Genomic DNA, 24,285 nt, shown 5'->3' with positions numbered 1-24,285 from the left:
ACTGGCTCTATATCCCCCACGTACACTGGCTCTATATCCCCCACGTACACTGGCTCTATATCCCCCACGTACACTGGCTCTATATCCCCACGTACACTGGCTCTATATCCCCCATGTATACGGCCAAAAACGAGCAGCTTGTTGCCCCCAATGGACATTCAGTTTGTATTTGTTTTATATTCCCATTTTATGGAGCGGTAGAGCTTCTTTACAAAGGTATGTGATCCTTCACACGTCTGGGGAATCAGACTCCTCCCCCCCCCCCATAATCTATGTATGTACGATCATCCTCATACCGGGGAGTGCAGATGAAGCCGGCTGGATGACATGAACTGTACAGTCCGGATGATCTTCCCCGGCTGCTTCACCACCACTGGACAACATGGGCTGCGGAACAGAGAGGGAGGAGAAGACATCAGCAACGGGAACATCACAATGTGCACCTGAAGGCAAAACATTTTCTATGCAGTGCTGGATGGGGGAGGGGGGAGCTGGGACCCTCATGTGTTATTGCTGTCTGTGTCCCCGTTAGGGAGATTCCCCCTCTGTGTCCTGGTGACCAGAATCATTGAAAGTGAAAGAAATCCCAAATTTTGGGTTGTCCCCAGAAAAGTAATAGAGGGAAACCCTTCCAATGGGGACACTAGTTCTGGTAACCATGGTAACTATCAGAGATTCCTCCACTTTGGAGGGATTTCCTTTCACTTTCAGGTTTTATGGAATTCAATCAGGAAAACTCATCTTATGGTGACCAGAAGGATGTTTATTGCCACATATGGGGACCTCCAGGGGACACTGCCCACGAGGTGATATCCGGCCCACGAGGTGTCATCTGGTCCCCGAGGTGTCATCTGGCCCACGAGGTGATATCCGGCCCACGAGGTGTCATCTGGTCCCCGAGGTGTCATCTGGCCCACGAGGTGTCATCTGGCCCACGAGGTGTCATCTGGCCCACGAGGTGTCATCTGGTCCCCGAGGTGTCATCCGGCCCACGAGGTGTCAGCTGGTCCCCAAGGTGTCATCCGGTCCCCAAGGTGTCATCCGGTCCCCAAGGTGTCATCCGGTCCCCAAGGTGTCATCCAACAGAGGGAGTTATACATTGTAGACAGCAGACAGGATGGGCCAACAGCTTGGACAACTTAGACAGCAGAACTAATATGGGATGTCACACTACAGATACAACCACAGTACAGCCCCCCCCCCCCCCCACATCTGTGACAGAGGGCCATAAAACATTTAAAATTTCCTGTTTCAGCTACAAAAGGTCTTGGAGAGTTCATGACACAGAAGTGAACTATTGATTACCCGAGCCTAGGTGATACTTTGATAATCAGGTTCATTTCTTTAGCACAGTTTTCCCTACAGGACAACAAGAGAAAATCTCCCCAATTGGGGGTTACAACCCCTCCCCCTCCCCCACTCTATCCGAAATAAAAAGAAAAGTTTTGCCTGAAGTTCTACTCCAAACCTAAAGTACTGAGATCCCGAGCAAAAAACGGACACTCACCTTCATCTCCTCCTCCAAGCTGTACCGTTCCTTTGACCAGGACTCCACCTCGGCCAGTTCCAGGTCTTCTCTGACCGGCGGGTCATCTGCTTTCGCCTGGACACCTTCCTCCTTCTGAGAAACAGATGACATGAGACCAAGAAAACTAGAAGAATACATGAGGGCTCTGGCTTCACCTCCAACTGACATTTCCATTGTGTACAGATGGATGGAGTCACCCCTTGGACAATAATGGCCGTCCTGGGTGCATACACCAAGCCGGGCCCAGATCAGCCATTATTATCTATGGATGGGCCCGGCACAAGGTCAAGGCCTTGGAAGTATGGATGTCAGGCATGGGAAGCTCTATGACATGTAAAGGCTCCTCAGCCCCGGGGGGCGGCCCATGATAGCTGTAATATGCAGACATGTAGTTGTCATTGAGGAGTCGGTCAGGATGGTAAAGGGAAGGCAATGATGATTATTATACAGGATTTGTCGTTTTGCAGATCTGAAGTGTAGAAATAAGACAAATCAGCAGATCATCAACAAATCCATTTTACTATCCGAGCTGAAATTCAGGCCGGAATACAAGCAGCGCCGCATTCTATAGAATTTAAACTCAACTTGGAGTGAGCAGAGAGAGGGGAGGAAGAGGAACCAAGAAGGTAAGCTGCATGCAATTACCAACAAGCTGGCAGGAGGAGAGAGCAGAGTGAGCAGAAACATCAACTCATCAGTTGGCTGCTGCTCCTCTATTGTCCGATTAGCAGACTGGGGCTGATTAGAAGACACCACTGTATTCATTCAAGTGGAACTTCACCCAAAAGGGGAAGTTCCGCTTATTTGTACCCTCCTCTTTAACATTTGGCACATTTTGGGAGGGGGGACCAGGTTCCCAATTTTCACAGATACCCACTCCCACATCCACTCTGACCACCTAGGCAATCTGAGCCAAAAGTTCGCCCCCCTGCCCTCCTTCCCCCGCAGCCTTCTGGGACACACCACAGGTCCAAGACGACTGCAGAACCATTCACACAAAACCCAGCGCAGCTCGCGAAAATGCAATGTGAAACTGGCTGTGTTCAATATGGAACGTTCACCAAACAATCATATTCAATGTGGAATGTTCACCAACCAATCATATTCAATGTGGAACGCTCACCAGCCAATCATATTCAATGTGGAACGCTCACCAACCAATCATATTCAATGTGGAACACTCACCACCCAATCATATTCAATGTGGAACTCTCACCAGCCAATCATATTCAATGTGGAACCCTCACCAACCAATCATATTCAATGTGGAACTCTCACCAGCCAATCATATTCAATGTGGAACTCTCACCAACCAATCATATTCAATGTGGAACACTCATCAGCCAATCATATTCAATGTGGAATACTCATCAGCCAATCATATTCAATGTGGAACTCTCACCAACCAATCATATTCAATGTGGAACGTTCACCAACCAATCATATTCAATGTGGAACTCTCACCAGCCAATCATATTCACACTCCCTCTCAACCCGTCCCCTCTCACACAGCTACCCCCTCATCCCCCCTCTCCCTCGACATAACCCGCAGGGACTTCGTCACTAATCTAACTCCCTCCAACCCCGCTCCCTCCCACACTGCTACCCCCTCATCACCCCTCTCCCACGGCCCCACCATTGCTCTGACCTCCACTTCCACCCCACCCTACATTCCTCATACTGAAGCCCCCCAACACTCCGCACCTTTGACCTTACTACCATCGAGGAAGTCCCCAAGATCCTCTCTGAAGCCCACCTCACCACCTGCCCCCTCGACCCTATCCCCTCACAACTCCTACGATCTCCCTCCCCCTCCATCCTACGCTCCCTCACCCACATCTTTAATCTCTCCCTCTCTTCCGGCACTTTCCCCTCCCCTCTGAAACATGCACACATCACCCCCATAGTTAAAAAGCCCTCCCTGGACCCCAATGACCCGAACAACCTCAGACCCATCTCCCTGCCCCCATTTACATCCAAACTCCTCGACTACTGCAACTCCCTCCTCACTGGCCTGCCTCGCCGCTGGCTATCCCCGCTTCAGTCCATCCTGAATACGGCTGCCAGACTCATTCACTTTTCGAACCGCTCCGTTTCTGCCACCCCCCTCTGCCAATCCCTCCAGTCAGTGTCCTCCACCCCCCTCTGCCAATCCCTCCACTGACCTCCACTCAGTGTCCTCCACCCCCCTCTGCCAATCCCTCCACTGACCTCCACTCAGTGTCCTCCACCCCCCTCTGCCAATCCCTCCACTGACCTCCACTCAGTGTCCTCCACCCCCCTCTGCCAATCCCTCCACTGACCTCCACTCAGTGTCCTCCACCCCCCTCTGCCAATCCCTCCACTGGCCTCCATTCAGTGTCCTCCACCTCCCTCTGCCAATCCCTCCACTGGCCTCCACTCAGTGTCCTCCACCTCCCTCTGCCAATCCCTCCACTGACCTCCACTCAGTGTTCTCCACCCCCCTCTGCCAATCCCTCCACTGGCTTCCGATTGCGCAACGGATCAAATTCAAAGTCATAACACTGACGTACAAAGCTGTCCACCATACTGCCCCGAACTACATCACTGACCTAATATCCAAGTACCACCCAACACGCACACTCCGCTCCTCACAAGACCTCCTTCTCTCTAGTTCCCTGGTCTCCTCCTCCCATGCCTGCCTCCAGGACTTCTCCAGGATGTCACCCATCCTCTGGAACTCCCTGCCCCAACCCATCAGATTATCACCTACTCTCCTCTCCTTTAGGCGCACCCTGAAAACCCATCTCTTCAGGGAAGCCTACCCCACCCCCTGCTAACTTGCCGACCTCCTCCACTCTTCCTACCACCCCATCCCCCACAGCTATCTCCTCCTGTACCACCATCCCCTCCCTCCTAGATTGTAAGCTCCCAGGATCAGGGCCCTCGATCCCCTCATGTTTTGCATTGTATTGTTATTGTTCTGTCACATGTTCTGTCCCCCTCTGTAATGTACAGCGCTGAGCCAACTATGGGGGCTTTATAAATACTGTATAATAATAATGTGGAACACTCATCAGCCAATCATATTCAATGTGGAACGCTCATCAGCCAATCATATTCAATGTGGAACACTCATCAGCCAATTATATTCGATGTGGAACGCTCACCAACCAATCACATTCAATGTTTAGCACTCACCCGCACATCGCTGGGATTCTTCAGCTTCAACAGGGAGATGACCGAGTAGTAGAGCAGCAGCAGGATTCCCGGGTTGACATAAACCGGCCAATGGTGGCTTTGGTTCAGGATGAGCTCATCGACGCTCCCCGTGCAGTTGGAGTGATTAATGATGTCATTCAGGCCAAAGAGTCTGCAAGAAGAAGGCGGGATTAGACACGGACCGATGTCCACCAATGAGATTTATGACGATGAGCAGCAAAGATTACCACATGACACGTCATCTCACCCAAACCAAAAATTGTACATTTTGTGCAAATCTACCAGAAAAAAAGAAGCCGAGGATCAAACTCTTCCCACACTGTAAAGAAACGTTCTACACCCAATGGAACGTCCTCCTGTGTGGGTGGCCATGGCCCCTGGACAGCGAGGCTCATCGTCACTATTACTGGGTTGTAGCCCTTCCCTGGCCTGTCCAAACCTATAAAAGGCCTGGAGTCCTAATTACGGGTTCACTGGGAGATTAGGTGCTGGAGGGGAGTTAGGTGTGAACGTCGGGAAAGGGAATGGATACAACTGATGGTATACCTTTGCTCTCTGTGTCCCATTGGGGACACTTCCAGTCAGTTGCAGCCCCAGAGACACAATAGAATGTGGGAGGAAATCTCCCCAAAGTAAGGGAAATACCCCCTAATAGTTGTCACCGGCACAGGTGTCCTCTCTGTTCCAATGACATTGAAGGTACCTTACAGCTTATTGGGGTACTAGGGATGTGGGTGGGTATTAGGGTTATGGGGTAAGAATTTGGGGGTGGGGTGCAAGAGTTCACTATAGTTTGCAGCTCTTTCACACTTTTGGGAACTTTGCCTTTTCACTTTGTTTTCAGTGCTGAAAGTCAGGAGATGAAAAGTCCAATGTTGGGCCCCGGCTCCGAACAACACCATTTGCTGTAAATGAGCCCAACTTCCAGATCTCCAATCATTTCCTGAATTTTATATTAGTCTCAGGAGGAATCCTAAAGTGAACCTCTAAACAGACTCTGTACCCCAAGTATAGACCCGCCCCCGAGGAACACGCTATCACATTTCCATGAGTTTTCATTTGAATATTTTGGATGTGTGTCATATTCCCCCCAATAAGCAGAAAAAAAAGTATAAACTGGACCATCTGGACTGTGTTGGGATCTTTGAGAATGAATCGGCTCACAGTACACAGGGAGGGTGCAATGGCACTTTTACTGCTTGTTAAAATACATATTGTCCTTCCTCAGGGCACCTGGACACTAACCAGGTAGAGCTAAAACCTTTTATATGTTGTGAGTGCTGCCTGTCTTCTGCCCGGCTCTTTCCACAACTTCCTAGATTCCCAGCATGCTTTTCAGCTTCTCCATTTCTAAGGATTACATATCTCATGCCGATTCCTGCACTGACTCCACCTCCAGGAAATTCCTTTTCTTAAAAGGTGGGCTCTGTGAACCGTGTGACACAGCAGTGTCTACTCACAGGGCAGAGTGTCTCCATGTCCCAGAATTCCAGGAAGGAGATGTGTAGGGTCTTCACAAACTTCAAGATGGTTCAGAGTAATAGGAGGAGGCAGGAAATCATTGGAATACAATCTAGAGATGAATATAATGATTTTGAGTTTTGACCACAAATACGTTTAAACTTCCAGTTCCGAGTGAATCTTTGAAGTTGTTTTCACCTTTCTCTGTGGAAAATGAGGGTCTCTGCTGATTGTCCCCCTGATGAAGATGTGGGTCTCTGCTGATTGTCCCCCTGATGAAGATGTGGGTCTCTGCTGATTGTCCCCCGATGAAGATGTGGGTCTCCGCGGATTGTCCACCTGATGAAGATGTGGGTCTCCGCTGATTGTCCCCCTGATGAAGATGTGGGTCTCCGCTGATTGTCCCCCTGATGAAGATGTGGGTCTCCGCTGATTGTCCCCCTGATGAAGATGTGGGTCTCCGCTGATTGCCCCCCGATGAAGATGTGGGTCTCCGCTGATTGTCCCCCTGATGAAGATGTGGGTCTCTGCTGATTGTCCCCCTGATGAAGATGTGGGTCTCCGCTGATTGTCCCCCGATGAAGATGTGGGTCTCCGCTGATTGTCCCCCTGATGAAGATGTGGGTCTCCACTGATTGTCCCACTGATGAAGATGTGGGTCTCCACTGATTGTCCCCCTGATGAAGATGTGGGTCTCCACTGATTGTCACATTGTGACACTTCAGTTCTGGATCCATCCATCGCTATCACAGCTCAAGGTGACCGAAATCCTTCCACATGTAGAAGATACCAACCCAACATTCAGATTCTCCATCTCCATCCACCACCATACAATTGGATGAGAGCAATTATACTATATTTTTATTTATCATCATTTTTATTGTACAGGATTTATATATTATACAAGATTTATATAGGACCTACAGTCTGCGCAGCGCTTTACACGAGGGCAGTGCAGGTACAATACTATTCAATACAGGAGGCCCTAATGCTGAGCGCTTACAATGCAAAAGGGAGGGTCAGGTGATACAAAAAGGTGATAACTGTGGGGGATGGGCTGATGGAGGACATAAAAGTACACACACACACACACACACACACGTACAAACACACACACACGTACACACGTACAAACGCACACACACGTACACACACACATGTACAAACACACACACACACACGTACAAAACACACACACACACACGTACACACACACACACGTACAAAACACACACATACACACGTACAAACACACACACACACACACACACACGTACAAAACACACACATACACACATACAAACACACACACACACAGGGTTCCAGTACCACGAAGCCACTTTCCAAGCATCCACGTCCAGTAAGTCACGCCGCCCAACCTTCGTTGTTGTTCTGAGAAGTGTTGCCGCCACTTATCATGGAAACCAGCAGAAGTCATTGGGAGTATTTTGGCTCCAGTCATGGCATGGAAACATTTCCACATATTTGTCGGATTGTATAAACCAGACCATAGATTAGTATTGGTTTACATGGAAGGCCGCACGCCGGTGAGCGGATGATTTGCCCGATCTTCTGATGGTGCATTAAGCGCGATGTTACAGCGAAGAGCGCGTCCGTATTTGTTGACATTTCTCACTGGATGGCAAGCCTTTGATTTTCCATCCTAATTTTACGGGGGAAGGGCACGAACAATGTCATGATGTAAAGTCTCAACATGAATGTTTGTCTCGTCTCGGACTTTCTGATCAGAACCTGAAGAATTAGGCTTTGTTGTCTTCCACTGGTCTGCATGTGAATGTAATTAAAGAAGTGAAACGTCTAATCAGTCGTTGGGGAATGTTCCATTTGCAGTCGGATTGTGTTTACGGCATACATGGAAAAGTCCGACTTGCAGATATTCATCCAAACAGAGAAGTCAGGATAATGATGAGTAATGTCTGATTGTCCGTCCCTCCAGCAGACATCAGAGATTGGACACCGGATCTGGCCATGGATGGTGGAATCCAGGAATGTCTGTATGTGTAGGTGCTCCATGATGTCCTATGAGGAAACCTCTGGGAAATACATTGGCCGGGATGGACCTTCCCAGATGTCTAGTGTCAGTAGGTACCCCCAGGTCCGAAACGCCGGGATTTTCAGAATTTTTTCCGCTTTTATCATTTGTTGGTAAATCTTCTTCTGTTTCACTTGTTGTATCCAATTTCTAGCCATGGTTTCCAAGAATTGTCACTTCGCTCCAAACAACGAGGATCAGATCCGGTTTTATGTCTTGGTGGATCGACTTGCAGCTCAAATCTCGTCTCTTCTATCTGGAAGGCCGGCAGATTTGGTTTTGGTGATCCCGCTCTTCATTTTGCCTCTAGTTTGATCCAACATTCTACGCCGGGGCACAACTGTAGACTGAAATGATGTAAAGTTCAGATTTGTTTTCTTGTTCCAAACTTCCCCTCATTTCCTCTTTGGTGGAACCATTGTCACCAGGACTGTATGCTGACTGGAGATCACGAGTCCAGGAGAGCAATAAAAACCCAACAGGGGTTCCAGTCCTTCCCCCACTCTATACAAGAAAATAAATTGGGATATAAATATTTAAAGGCATTGTTTTGGAGTGTTGGATGGAGTGGAGAGGGATTGGCCCCCGTCAGTTTTTATTGCAGTACGTGTCCCCATTAGGAAGATTCCCCCTCTCAATTTGTCATGTTTCCCTTTATTACCGAAAGTGAAAGAAAGTCCCAAATTTTGGGTTGTAACCAAAACAGGAATAGAGGGGAAATCTTCCAATGGGGACACTAGTTCTGGTGACAACCAGAGATTCTATCACTTTGCAGGGATTTCCTCGCACTTCCTGTTTTGGCTATGGGACAGGAAGTGAAAGGGAATCTCCCCAATGGGACACAGATGGAAAAAAAAAAATTGAAAGGGGTTGGAATCCTTCCTCACACTATCCAAATCTACAAGAAAAGCTTTTCCCTCGAGTTCAGCTGGTGATGGGAGAGAATCGGCACATAATGATAGATTCTATGGTACAGCGATGAAAACCCGGGAGAGTCGGCAGGCGTGATCCGGGAGAGGCGGCAGACGCGATCTGGGAGACGCGATCCGGGAGAGGCGGCAGACGCGATCCGGGAGAGCCGGCAGGCGCCATCCGGGAGAGCCGGCAGGCGCGATGCGGGAGAGGCGGCAGACGCGATCTGGGAGACGCGATCCGGGAGAGCCGGCAGGCGCGATCCGGGAGAGCCGGCAGGCGCGATGCGGGAGAGCCGGCAGGCGCGATGCGGGAGAGCCGGCAGGCGCGATGCGGGAGAGCCGGCAGGCGCGATGCGGGAGAGCCGGCAGGCACGATCCGGGAGAGGCGGCAGATGCGATCTGGGAGAGGCGATCCGGGAGAGCCGGCAGACGCGATCTGGGAGAGCCGGCAGACGCGATCCGGGAGAGCCGGCAGACGCGATCCGGGAGACGCGATCCGGGAGAGCCGAGAGACGCGAGCCGGGAGACGCGAGCCGGGAGACGCAATCCGGGAGACGCGAGCCGGGAGACGCGAGCCGGGAGACGCGAGCCGGGAGACGCGAGCCGGGAGAGCCGGCAGACGCGAGCCGGCAGACGCGAGCCGGGAGACCCGGTAGACGCGATGCAGGAGAGCCGGCAGACGCGATGCGGGAGAGGCGGCAGAGTCAGCACCCAATACTGAACGTATGAAGCTGAAGGAAACGTTGACCCTTCACAGAGGTTAGTGAATTGTAACAAGAAGAAAACAAATCAGGTGGTTGAGAACTTTCAGAGAATTGGCAGTTTGTCTGAGTGAGAACTTCCATTTCTCTTCCAGCTCCGGGGATGCTATAAAATGAACAAAAATGTCATCTGATGGCCAAAATACCCCAAAAAGACAGGAGACGGGCCGGACATTCTGACATTTCACTGGCAGCTGGATCTCAGAGGAGAGGCTGGGAGGAATATTCTGGAAGCTTCTTGGATATTTCTCCTGAAGGTTCTATAGAGCAAACCTGACCATTGTGTGCAATCCTACCCTGCACCAATCAAATCTCAGGGCAAAGACGACTCAAACGTTTCCTTCGGTGGAAGAATTGAAGAGTTAGTTCTGATTTTCCTGGCCAATAGAAAGCATTCCCTGACATAAGGCCAGCTCTGGGGGCATCACATGGACGCAGAGATGGACGCAGATCCTCCATTGCCTCATTAGAACCATATGTGTCCAGGACATGGGGGCAGCTATACTGACTCATTACATATGCAGGCAAAGCTTCCCGTTTAGTAATGCTGCACAGTGGATGTGCCTTACCGATTCCTCTGCCCTCTTCTACCTGCTTGCTGCTCTCTTTCAATGGAAGTAAATCAGTCAAATATTCTCTTCAAAGGGCCTCAACACAAACATCTACTTGTCTAACCTACCAACTAAACTCAGGAGATTTCATAACTAATTGGGGTCCCCCCAATGGGTCCCCCAAAACAAGCATGACTTGTACCTTTGAGTGTTCTGCCAGCAGTCTGCCTTTTCACGCAGCAGTGAGCGCCCCAAGCATCAGTCAGACATATTAAAGCCTATGCACATCCAAGACTAAAGTCCGGCTTCCAGGTAAGATGAGGACCTAAGAATGGAGATTTCACCCCTCCCAGAGCCCTACAAAGCCTCTGGGCTCCGGGACCCAGAAAAGATTCTGAGGGGAAAAAAAAAAAAGTGGTTTCTCCACATCAGACAATAACTTCGGAGCTGCTCACCATGTGTATGTGAGAAACCCGGGCGACATACGCACCGTCCGCAGTCCAGCCAGCCAGCGCCTCACAATCTATATTTTTATTATTTTATATTTAGAGGATTGCAGCAGACAAGAAAAATATTGAGTCCATGCATGAGTCTAACGTACGTAACATTTCCAAATACACTCCACAGAGGGGTGCAGCAGAGGGGTGCAGCAGACAGGGTGCAGCAGACAGGGTACAGCAGACAGGGTACAGCAGACAGGGTGCAGCAGAGGGGTGCAGCAGAGGGGTGCAGCAGACAGGGTACAGCAGAGGGGTGCTGCAGAGGGGTACAGCAGAGGGGTGCAGCAGAGGGGTGCAGCAGAGGGGTGCAGCAGAGGGGTACAGCAGAGGGGTGCAGCAGAGGGGTGCAGCAGAGGGGTACAGCAGAGGGGTACAGCAGAGGGGTGCAACAGAGGGGTACAGCAGAGCGGTGCACCAGAGGGGTACAGCAGAGGGGTGCAGCAGAGGGGTGCAGCAGAGGGGTACAGCAGAGGGGTGCAGCAGAGGGGTGCAGCAGAGGGGTACAGCAGAGCGGTGCACCAGAGGGGTACAGCAGAGCGGTGCAGCAGAGGGGTACAGCAGAGCGGTGCACCAGAGGGGTGCAGCAGAGGGGTGCAGCAGAGGGGTACAGCAGAGGGGTGCAGCAGAGGGGTGCAGCAGAGGGGTGCAGCAGAGGGGTGCAGCAGAGCGGTGCACCAGAGGGGTACAGCAGAGCGGTACAGCAGAGGGGTACAGCAGAGCGGTGCACCAGAGGGGTACAGCAGAGGGGTGCAGCAGAGGGGTGCAGCAGAGGGGTACAGCAGAGGCGTGCACCAGAGGGGTACAGCAGAGCGGTGCAGCAGAGGGGTACAGCAGAGGGGTGCAGCAGAGGGGTGCAGCAGAGGGGTGCAGCAAAGTATACAAGACCATACAGATGACATGAATCCACAGGTGGAGGTATCACAAGGCCAGCTAAACAAGTGGACAGAACTTTGGTCAATGAGGACATGAAGGCCTCTGGGATGTCACGACTGACCACAGGATCGGAAGGTGAGCCCCGAAAACTGCAGGACACAATAAACACAAATGTACAGAAGTCGAATGTAAGCAAGCCTATTAATATTAGGAGTTGTAACCCCCGACCTGCGATCGCTCATCTCTGCCTCAAGTAAACCTTTCATAGAATCTGACAACATAAAATATTCAACATAAAAAAATATTTTTGGGTAAACAAGAATGAAGATAAAAAGTCAAACGACACCCCAAACATATCCTCGACTCCATTATAAGGTCATTTATATGTTTTCAGTCTTTCGAAGTCGAACAGAATCCAGCCGAGGGCTCCCCAGCTGTCGGCGTAATAAAAGCCTTTAATTCGCACACGATGAGTTTGGCCTATTAAAGGAAAGAGCTGCTGAAAGACAAACCTGCAAACATGGAGCCCATCATAAAGACTGTTTATTTGTTGGGGGCCATCAAGTCCTCCCGGGCTGGAGCATGTAATGAAAGACATGTGAAAGCAGCAATTCAAACACGATGAATTCATGAAGTACATGCAGGTGGGAGGCAGGGCAGTGGCTGCAGAATGTAATATAACTGGACCAACAAAAGGGACGTCGACTTATTCCTCCTTCATATCACAGCCCACCCACCTAGAGATCCGACCGATCTGAAATGTATGTACCCCTCCATGTATCGGGGTCTCATCTCCGGCACTCCCTGCCATGAGTACAGGAACATGAGATTGGATTGTAAATCATCACTTGTGGAATTATGAAATATATCTCCTCGTATGTTCAATGTACATTCGCTGAGCAGGAGATGGTGGAGACCGGAGCATCACACCTCTACAGCCTGTGGACACCAACCCTCCTTCACATGGTTGGGTTCAGGTATTCACTGAAGGACATTGTAGACACGAGATTGAGATGCTTCCAACTTCGGGGAAAGTTCCTCCTCATATCGTCACAACTACTTTGTACATCCAGGTGGAATACAGAGTTCCATAGTTACATCGTTACATCGTTCCATAGTTACATCGTTACATCGTTCCATAGTTACATCGTTACATCGTTCCATAGTTACATCGTTCCATAGTTACATCGTTACATCGTTCCATAGTTACATCGTTACATCGTTCCATAGTTACATCGTTACATCGTTCCATAGTTACATCGTTCCATAGTTACATCGTTCCATAGTTACAGAGTTCCATAGTTACATCGTTACATCGTTCCATAGTTACATCGTTCCATCGTTACAGAGTTCCATCGTTACAGAGTTCCATCGTTACAGAGTTCCATCGTTACAGAGTTCCATCGTTACAGAGTTCCATCGTTACAGAGTTCCATCGTTACAGAGTTCCATCGTTACAGAGTTCCATCGTTACAGAGTTCCATCGTTACAGAGTTCCATCGTTACAGAGTTCCATCGTTACAGAGTTCCATCGTTACAGAGTTCCATCGTTACAGAGTTCCATCGTTACAGAGTTCCATCGTTACAGAGTTCCATCGTTACAGAGTTCCATCGTTACAGAGTTCCATCGTTACAGAGTTCCATCGTTACAGAGTTCCATCGTTACAGAGTTCCATCGTTACAGAGTTCCATCGTTACAGAGTTCCATCGTTACAGAGTTCCATCGTTACAGAGTTCCATCGTTACAGAGTTCCATCGTTACAGAGTTCCATCGTTACAGAGTTCCATCGTTACAGAGTTACATCGTTACAGAGTTACATCGTTACAGAGTTCCATCGTTACAGAGTTCCATCGTTACAGAGTTCCATCGTTACAGAGTTCCATCGTTACAGAGTTCCATAGTTCCATCGTTCCATCGTTACAGAGTTCCATAGTTACAGAGTTCCATAGTTACATCGTTACAGAGTTCCATAGTTAGTCTGGCTGAAAAAAGACAAAAGTCCATCCAGTTCAACCCTCGTTGTTCCAGTATGACTGAGGCTGATGCACAAGCCAAGACTTATTTATTTCAGGTCCTTATATAGCGCCGTCAGTTTACAGAGCGCTTTACATATATATTGTACATTCCCATCAGTCCCCGCCCTCGAGGAGCGTAATATCTAAGGTCCCTAACTCACATTCATATACTAGAGGCAGCCGAAGCCAATTAACCTACCAGCATGTCTTTTGGAGTGTGGGAGGAAACCAGGCACAGGGAGAACATGCAAACTCCAGGCAGGTGGTGTCGTGGTTGGGATTTGAACCAACAACCCGAGTACTGCCAGGCAGAAGTTCTAACCATTTAGCTGCCCACTTGGAGGGTTTGGTGTGGAGGAACTCGAGTGTCCTGTACAGAACCCTAGATCTCGGAGGAACCCTCTGCACACTAATTACCCACAATAGCAGCCATATGGGCACCGCAGCATCTAAATGGGCAGAAATGACCTATAATAGGGCTAGCCACTATTAGCAGCTTCCACTCTGATGTGCTGCGGGTGCAGTGCAGTGTTCCTGCGGCTTTCCTGGAAGACTTCAGATCTCTGAAAGCACACCAAGCCCGCAGGATATCATAGAAGTCTACGGCAAAGAGCAGCTAGGCCGCAGGAAAGCCGCAGGTGCATCATTGTAAAAGCAGCCTAGGGGGCTCAGGACAGCAATGGCTCTGTTACATTTGCAGTTTGGCAGTGGTAAAACCCCCAAAATTGAGCTGTATTTTTACCCCCCCCCCACCCCCTTTAACTACTGAAGTAGCCAGGGGTGTACACGTTTGGGCCGCAGCAGAAGTGATTCACCGTCACACTTGTAGGACTCTATGCCCAACTGTGAGCTGTGGTGGTGAACCGTCCCAAGCCATGCTCTGTGATTGGTGTCATAGATGGACTGTATACAGAGATTGTAACACAAACATGTTTGCTGGAGATTTTTATCAGCCTGGATAATGAAAAGAATGACATAATAAACTGAAGTCTGGAGAATGTGAAGGACAGAAATGCGGGTTTCCTCCAATAAACGCGCTGCACATTCTCCGCATTAGTCACAGACCAGCAGATATCGGACACAAAGTCACATTCTCCTCCTCAGACGTCCCTTGGAAGTCATTACACGAGATCGGCCCACTTCTTCCTACAATTTATGAGCTATTTCTGTTATTCCGGTTATGTTTATTGTGTGTCTTTCATGAGTGTAATAAAATGCATTTTTAATAAAGTTTTTGCTGGTTGATGATTACAATGGCAGTTCATGGGAGAGAATGCACTATAAAGACACAACAGAACGACTTTTGTTTTCTCACATTTCACGCACAATCTCATAGCGTGATTACAGCTTAACACCAAAATTCATCTAAAGTGACCGTAACAAATATTCCAGATGAGGGCTGGCGGGGATCGAAGAGATCGTTCTACAGATGAGGGCTGGCGGGGATCGAAGAGATCGTTCTACAGATGAGGGCTGGTGGGGATCGAAGAGATCGTTCTACAGATGAGGGCTGGCGGGGATCGAAGAGATCGTTCTACAGATGAGGGCTGGTGGGGATCGAAGAGATCGTTCTACAGATGAGGGCTGGCGGGGATCGAAGAGATCATTCTACAGATGAGGGCTGGCGGGGATCGAAGAGATCGTTCTACAGATGAGGGCTGGCGGGGATCGAAGAGATCGTTATACAGAGGAGGGCTGGCGGGGATCGTTATACAGAGGAGGGCTGGCGGGGATCGTTCTACAGAGGAGGGCTGGCGGGGATCGATGAGATCGTTCTACAGATGAGGGCTGGCGGGGATCGATGAGATCGTTCTACAGATGAGGGCTGGCGGGGATCGATGAGATCGTTCTACAGATGAGGGCTGGCGGGGATCGAAGAGATCGTTATACAGAGGAGGGCTGGCGGGGATCGTTCTACAGATGAGGGCTGGCGGGGATCGAAGGGATCGTTCTACAGATTAGGGCTGGCGGGGATCGATGAGATCGTTCTACAGATGAGGGCTGGCGGGGATCGATGAGATCGTTCTACAGATGAGGGCTGGCGGGGATCGATGAGATCGTTCTACAGATGAGGGCTGGCGGGGATCGAAGAGATCGTTATACAGAGGAGGGCTGGCGGGGATCGTTCTACAGATGAGGGCTGGCGGGGATCGAAGAGATCGTTCTACAGATTAGGGCTGGCGGGGATCGATGAGATCGTTCTACAGATGAGGGCTGGCGGGGATCGAAGAGATCGTTATACAGAGGAGGGCTGGCGGGGATCGAAGGGATCGTTATACAGAGGAGGGCTGGCGGGGATCGAAGGGATCGTTCTACAGATGAGGGCTGGCGGGGATCGATGAGATCGTTCTACAGATGAGGGCTGGCGGGGATCGAAGAGATCGTTATACAGAGGAGGGCTGGCGGGGATCGTTCTACAGATGAGGGCTGGCGGGGATCGAAGGGATCGTTCTACAGATTAGGGCTGGCGGGGATCGAAGGGATCGTTCTACAGATGAGGGCTGGCGGGGATCGATGAGATCGTTCTACAGATGAGGGCTGGCGGGGATCGAAGGGATCGTTCAACAGATGAGGGCTGGCGGGGATCGAAGGGATCGTTCTACAGATGAGGGCTGGCGGGGATCGAAGGGATCGTTCTACAGATGAGGGCTGGCGGGGATCGAAGAGATCGTTATACAGAGGAGGGCTGGCGGGGATCGTTCTACAGATGAGGGCTGGCGGGGATCGAAGGGATCGTTCAACAGATGAGGGCTGGCGGGGATCGAAGGGATCGTTCAACAGATGAGGGCTGGCGGGGATCGAAGGGATCGTTCAACAGATGAGGGCTGGCGGGGATCGAAGGGATCGTTCAACAGATGAGGGCTGGCGGGGATCGAAGGGATCGTTCTACAGATGAGTGCTGGCGGGGATCGAAGGGATCGTTCTACAGATGAGGGCTGGCGGGGATCGAAGGGATCGTTCAACAGATGAGGGCTGGCGGGGATCGAAGGGATCGTTCAACAGATGAGGGCTGGCGGGGATCGAAGGGATCGTTCAACAGATGAGGGCTGGCGGGGATCGAAGGGATCGTTCTACAGATGAGTGCTGGCGGGGATCGAAGGGATCGTTCTACAGATGAGGGCTGGCGGGGATCGAAGGGATCGTTCTACAGATGAGGGCTGGCGGGGATCGAAGGGATCGTTCAACAGATGAGGGCTGGCGGGGATCGAAGGGATCGTTCTACAGATGAGGGCTGGCGGGGATCGAAGGGATCGTTCTACAGATGAGGGCTGGAGGGGATCGGAGGGATCGTTCTACAGATGAGGGCTGGCGGGGATCGGAGGGATCGTTCTACAGATGAGGGCTGGCGGGGATCGAAGGGATCGTTCTACAGATGAGGGCTGGCGGGGATCGAAGGGATCGTTCTACAGATGAGGGCTGGCGGGGATCGTTCTACAGATGAGGGCTGGCGGGGATCGTTCTACAGATGAGGGCTGGCGGGGATCGAAGGGATCGTTCTACAGAGGAGGGCTGGCGGGGATCGAAGGGATCGTTCTACAGATGAGGGCTGGCGGGGATCGAAGGGATCGTTCTACAGATGAGGGCTGGCGGGGATCGAAGGGATCGTTCTACAGATGAGGGCTGGCGGGGATCGAAGGGATCGTTCTACAGATGAGGGCTGGCGGGGATCGAAGGGATCGTTCTACAGATGAGGGCTGGCGGGGATCGTTCTACAGATGAGGGCTGGCGGGGATCGAAGGGATCGTTCTACAGAGGAGGGCTGGCGGGGATCGAAGGGATCGTTCTACAGATGAGGGCTGGCGGGGATCGAAGGGATCGTTCTACAGATGAGGGCTGGCGGGGATCGAAGGGATCGTTCTACAGATGAGGGCTGGCGGGGATCGAAGGGATCGTTCTACAGATGAGGGCTGGCGGGGATCGTTCTACAGATGAGGGCTGGCGGGGATCGAAGGGATCGTTCTACAGAGGAGGGCTGGCGGGGATCGAAGGGATCGTTCTACAGATGAGGGCTGGCGGGGATCGAAGGGATCGTTCTACAGATGAGGGCTGGCGGGGATCGAAGGGATCGTTCTACAGATGAGGGCTGGCGGGGATCGAAGGGATCGTTCTACAGATGAGGGCTGGCGGGGATCGAAGGGATCGTTCTACAGATGAGGGCTGGCGGGGATCGTTCTACAGATGAGGGCTGGCGGGGATCGAAGGGATCGTTCTACAGAGGAGGGCTGGCGGGGATCGAAGGGATCGTTCTACAGATGAGGGCTGGCGGGGATCGAAGGGATCGTTCTACAGATGAGGGCTGGCGGGGATCGAAGGGATCGTTCTACAGATGAGGGCTGGCGGGGATCGAAGGGATCGTTCTACAGATGAGGGCTGGCGGGGATCGAAGGGATCGTTCTACAGATGAGGGCTGGCGGGGATCGAAGGGATCGTTCTACAGAGGAGGGCTGGCGGGGATCGAAGGGATCGTTCTACAGATGAGGGCTGGCGGGGATCGAAGGGATCGTTCTACAGATGAGGGCTGGCGGGGATCGAAGGGATCGTTCTACAGATGAGGGCTGGCGGGGATCGAAGGGATCGTTCTACAGATGAGGGCTGGCGGGGATCGAAGGGATCGTTCTACAGATGAGGGCTGGCGGGGATCGTTCTACAGATGAGGGCTGGCGGGGATCGAAGGGATCGTTCTACAGAGGAGGGCTGGCGGGGATCGAAGGGATCGTTCTACAGATGAGGGCTGGCGGGGATCGAAGGGATCGTTCTACAGATGAGGGCTGGCGGGGATCGAAGGGATCGTTCTACAGATGAGGGCTGGCGGGGATCGAAGGGATCGTTCTACAGATGAGGGCTGGCGGGGATCGAAGGGATCGTTCTACAGATGAGGGCTGGCGGGGATCGAAGGGATCGTTCTACAGATGAGGGCTGGCGGGGATCGAAGGGATCGTTCTACAGATGAGGGCTGGCGGGGATCGAAGGGATCGTTCTACAGATGAGGGCTGGCGGGGATCGAAGGGATCGTTCTACAGGTGAGGGCTGGCGGGGATCGAAGGGATCGTTCTACAGGTGAGGGCTGGCGGGGATCGTTCTACAGATGAGGGCTGGCGGGGATCGAAGGGATCATTCTACAGGTGAGGGCTGGCGGGGATCGAAGGGATCGTTCTACAGATGAGGGCTGGCGGGGATCGAAGGGATCGTTCTACAGATGAGGGCTGGCGGGGATCGAAGGGATCGTTCTACAGGTGAGGGCTGGCGGGGATTGAAGGGATCGTTCTACAGATGAGGGCTGGTGGGGATCGTTCTACAGATGAGGGCTGGCGGGGATCGTTCTACAGATGAGGGCTGGCGGGGATCGAAGAGATCGTTCTACAGATGGCTGGCGGGGATCGAAGAGATCGTTCTACAGATGGCTGGCGGGGATCGAAGAGATCGTTCTACAGATGGCTGGCGGGGATCAAAGGGATTGTTCTACAGATGAGGGCTGGAGGGGATCGGAGGGATCATTCTACAGATGAGGGCTGGAGGGGATCAGAGGGATCGTTCTACAGATTTCCGTTCAGTAAGCTGACGGCTGCCCTCTGCCCCATTATCAGAGCTGTATCCCATCTGCAGATTATCCCCCTAACCAATGGAAAATCACACAAAAACCATATAATAGAGAATGTCTGAACAGGATCATATGGGAAAGCCAGCCAATAGGATGAATGACAGGACATATGGAGAAGCCAGCCAATAGGATGAATGACAGGACATAGGGAGAAGCCAGCCAATAGGATGAGTGACAGGACATAGGGAGAAGCCAGCCAATAGGATAAGGGACAGGACATAGGGAGAAGCCAGCCAATAGGATGAGTGACAGGACATAGGGAGAAGCCAGCCAATAGGATGAGTGACGGGACATAGGGAGAAGCCAGCCAATAGGATGAGTGACAGGACATAGGGAGAAGTCAGCCAATGGGATGAGTGACGGGACATAGGGAGAAGCCAGCCAATAGGATGAGTGACAGGTCATAGGGAGAAGCCAGCTAATAGGATGAGTGACAGGGCATAGGGAGAATCCAGCCAATAGGATGAGTGACGGGACATAGGGAGAATCCAGCCAATAGGATGAGTGACGGGACATAGGGAGAAGCCAACCAATAGGATGAGTGACAGGGCATAGGGAGAAGCCAGCCAATAGGATGAGTGACAGGGCATAGGGAGAAGCCAGCCAATAGGATGAGTGACGGGACATACGGAGAAGCCAGCCAATAGGATGAGTGACAGGGCATAGGGAGAAGCCAGCCATTAGGATGAGTGACAGGGCATAGGGAGAAGCCAGCCAATAGGATGAGTGACAAGGCATAGGGAGAAGCCAGCCAATAGGATGAGTGACAGGTCATAGGGAGAAGCCAGCCATTAGGATGAGTGACAGGACATAGGGAGAAGCCAGCCAATAGGATGAGTGACGGGACATAGGGAGAAGCCAGCCAATAGGATGAGTGACAGGGCATAGGGAGAATCCAGCCAATAGGATGAGTGACGGGACATAGGGAGAAGCCAGCCAATAGGATGAGTGACGGGACATAGGGAGAATCCAGCCAATAGGATGAGTGACAGGACATAGGGAGAAGCCAGCCAATAGGATGAGTGACGGGACATAGGGAGAATCCAGCCAATAGGATGAGTGACGGGACATAGACTAAAGTCTAACCCTGTCCTGTTAAGGTTGGGATTGAGGGGGGATTGGTTTGGAGACGCCATCATCGTTTTTTGATGAAGCTGCACTTTATGTCCTGAGAACAATTGTTGTCAGAGAGTGTCGGAGGGAATCCAACATTTTACGGAAGGAGAGGAATTATCTTCCAATGGGGCAACCATCAGAGATGGAATCTTCCTAATTTAGGGGAGATTTCCACTCATTTCCTGCTGTCTCTGGGGACAGTGTGTGCGGGGGAGGGGGGCTTTTCTCCAAAAGGGGTCACTGATCATCTGATTGGCTCTGACATTAAACAGTCTTCCTACTTTTCGGCTCATGGACATACACAGCAAGCAAGAGGGCAGCCTGGGGGCCCCGGCCATGACACCTCGGAGGGGAAGGTGCAGAGATGGACGGGAGGTTGGCTGTGCTGAGAACACCTTCCTGATTACCTACAGTCAGAATATACGACGGATTTCCTCCAAGAACCTGTGCAGGCCGCTGAGCTGGAGTACAACTCCCATCATTACCTACCAACCATGAGACACTTACCTTGCCCACAGCTCTGCAGGGGGGAAGAGGTCTTGGATGAAGGGAGTTTGGTAGCCGTACAGACAGATCAGGTGACCTCCGGTGAAAAAGCCAACCATGACACTCAGGGTGTTCAGTCCAATGTGGCTGATGGGGAAGTGACAAGCCCACCACGTGCAGAAGCCGATGAAGACCAGATAGTAGACAGCAGAGAAGGCGGAGGGGACGACGATTCCTGGATCAAAGAAAGCGACAAATAGGAAACATGGAACTGTCCTTGAAGATGATTTCATTTTATTTATTTCTGTCTCCCATTGGGCAGATTTCCCGTCACTTCCTGTCCTGCCGACCCAATCAGAAGTCACCTCAATGGGTTCAAAGAATCCACAAATGTCAGCCAAAGATTTCCTCAATATTTGTGTTTTCATTGCTGCTAAATGCCCATTGGTGAGATCCTGACATGATTCCGGGACCCAAACGGCAACCAAATATCTGACTGAGGTTCTGACATGATACCGGGACCCAAACGGCAACCAAATATCTGACTGAGGTTCTGACATGATACCGGGACCCAAACGGCAACCAAATATCTGACTAAGGTTCTGACATGATTCCGGGACCCAAAACGGCAACCAAATATCTGACCGAGGTTCAGACATGATTCCGGGACCCAAAACGGCAACCAAATATCTGACTGAGGTTCTGACATGATTCCGGGACCCAAAACGGCAACCAAATATCTGACTGAGGTTCTGACATGATTCCGGGACCCAAAACGGCAACCAAACATCTGACCGAGGTTCTGACATGATACCGGGACCCAAAACGGCAACCAAATATCTGACCGAGGTTCAGACATGATTCCGGGACCCAAAACGGCAACCAAACATCTGACCGAGGTTCTGACATGATACCGGGACCCAAACGGCAACCAAATATCTGACTGAGGTTCTGACATGATTCCGGGACCCAAACGGCAACCAAATATATCTGACTGAGGTTCTGACATGATACCGGGACCCAAAACAGCAACCAAATATCTGACTGAGGTTCTGACATGATTCCGGGACCCAAACGGCAACCAAATATCTGACTGAGGTTCTGACATGATTCCGGGACCCAAACGGCAACCAAATATATCTGACTGAGGTTCTGACATGATTCCGGGACCCAAACGGCAACCAAATATATCTGACTGAGGTTCTGACATGATACCGGGACCCAAAACGGCAACCAAATATCTGACTGAGGTTCTGACATGATTCCGGGACCCAAACGGCAACCAAATATCTGACTGAGGTTCTGACATGATACTGGGACCCAAACGGCAACCAAATATCTGACTGAGGTTCTGACATGATTCCGGGACCCAAAACGGCAACCAAATATCTGACTGAGGTTCTGACATGATTCCGGGACCCAAAACGGCAACCAAATATCTGACTGAGGTTCTGACATGATTCCGGGACCCAAACGGCAACCAAATATCTGACTGAGGTTCTGACATGATACCGGGACCCAAACGGCAACCAAATATCTGACTGAGGTTCTGACATGATACCGGGACCCAAAACGGCAACCAAATATCTGACTGAGGTTCTGACTCCCTGCCAGCTCTCTGCACCCTGCATCGGCTTCCTAGTGGCTTCACATTCAGCTACTTTATTGCCTGATCCCCCATGACGCCTGATCCCCCATGACGCCCGATCCCCCATGACGCCCGATCCCCCATGACGCCCGATCCCCCATGACGCCCGATCCCCCATGACGCCCGATCCCCCATGACGCCCGATCCCCCATGACGCCTGGGAGTGGATACTGATTGGTTTTAACGTGGAGCTCCACCCAAAAGGGGAAGTTCCGCTTTAATGCTTTGTCCCCCGCTCCCCGTTAAGGATTGGCACCTTTGGGGAGCGGGGGAGGGGGTACCCGAGTTTGATAGGTACCCACTTCTGCTGCGATCGTATAGGCGATTGGAAGTGGAAGTTGTTCCCCCCCGTAGCCTTTTGGAACACGTGACAGGTCCCAGAAGACTACGGGGTCATTCTCAAAACGCAGCACTTCTCGCACATGCTCAGTGGGCACCCGGCTGTGAAGCTGCAAGATGTCCCCGCCGGGTGCCCACAATGAAGATGGCGGAGCCGGGGAGAGAGGACAGCCGGTGACACCAGTCATGGTGAGGACACCGCGGGACCCCGGGACAGGTAAGTGGCTGCATTTGGAGCTGCTGACTTTTATTTATTTTTTTGTTCAGGTGGAACTCGGCTTTCACTTTTTATACGTAATGAAATCCCGCTACACCAGGGGTGGCTTTCCCCGACTCCTTCCTCCTTTCAGGGGCCCCCTTTGGCCCCCGGAGATAATATCTTCATATTCTACCAGGGAAGGTAAAACAGCAGAAAATAATCGCAGATGTACAAGTTATAAATCAGCCGCCATCAGTGAATGGAAACAACGGAGTAAAGTGGCGGCACAATGTAACAAGCTGCAATACACAATGAGGACGCTTCATTACCTGCCAATGCAAGCAGCATCAAGGCCAGACATTTCTCCACGGCCTCCAGCAGTCTGTGAGCGGCCTCCTTAATCCGTGAGGTCAGCAGCCCGTCATGTGGAGAGGCCTTCACACCATCACCGTCCTCCTCCTCCTCCGTGTCTTCGTTCCCAGCAGCCGTCTCCCTCGGCTCTTCTTCTTCCTATAGACAGTAATGAATGGCGGGATTTCACAAAGTCGACTTTCTACAACATGGCGGTCATTGGACGATCGGTCTGATTAGAGCTCGAATATTCCTGGACTCATAACATTGTCACCGGAGACCCTCACTGGACGATCGCCCCCCCCTATAGGGATTTATAGATCACAATTGATGAAGACCTTCCCATCCCCAACATCACCAATCGTTATCCCAAACAATTCCTAGAATTCCCATCCCACGGTCACAGCGAATTCACATCTACAGGGATAGGATGGGGTGATGAGGTCCACATGGAGAACGAGGAAAGTCCAATCAGATCCAACTTATCGATACGGATATACAATTCCAATATATAACGACGCAGTCAGGGCAGGACAACGAAGATAAATGAAACGATCGTCCACAATGGCCAGAGATGTCCCATTCCATGTGAGGGCCTCCTGGTGCTCAATGTGAGAATCCAAAGGACTTCACAACATGCCATAGAGAACCTACCACAGGGAACCTACTACAGGGAACCTACCACAGAGAACCTACCACAGAGAATG

The 24,285-nt window shown here is 51.3% G+C and overlaps 1 protein-coding gene across 1 annotated transcript in view; it reads right to left on the bottom strand.

Moving 5' to 3' along the window:
- Window positions 1-24,285, bottom strand: part of LOC149428960 (piezo-type mechanosensitive ion channel component 1-like) — a gene marked incomplete at its 3' end in the record, with an annotated part of 125,166 nt that overhangs the window by 13,484 nt on the left and 87,397 nt on the right. The window contains exons 6-10 of the mRNA XM_089666901.1: window positions 23,557-23,737; window positions 21,063-21,276; window positions 4,691-4,862; window positions 1,508-1,621; window positions 297-387 (exon numbers count right to left, since the gene is read on the bottom strand). Coding sequence (XP_089523027.1) covers window positions 297-387; window positions 1,508-1,621; window positions 4,691-4,862; window positions 21,063-21,276; window positions 23,557-23,737 — 772 coding nt within the window. The remainder of the gene's footprint in view (window positions 1-296; window positions 388-1,507; window positions 1,622-4,690; window positions 4,863-21,062; window positions 21,277-23,556; window positions 23,738-24,285) is intronic.

This window comes from Staurois parvus, unplaced genomic scaffold (assembly GCF_062004578.1).
Source record: "Staurois parvus isolate SC_StPar_1 unplaced genomic scaffold, SC_StPar_1.0 ptg002892l, whole genome shotgun sequence".
Classification (NCBI taxonomy): domain Eukaryota; kingdom Metazoa; phylum Chordata; class Amphibia; order Anura; family Ranidae; genus Staurois; species Staurois parvus.
This window is presented reverse-complemented; position numbering and strand designations above follow the sequence as displayed.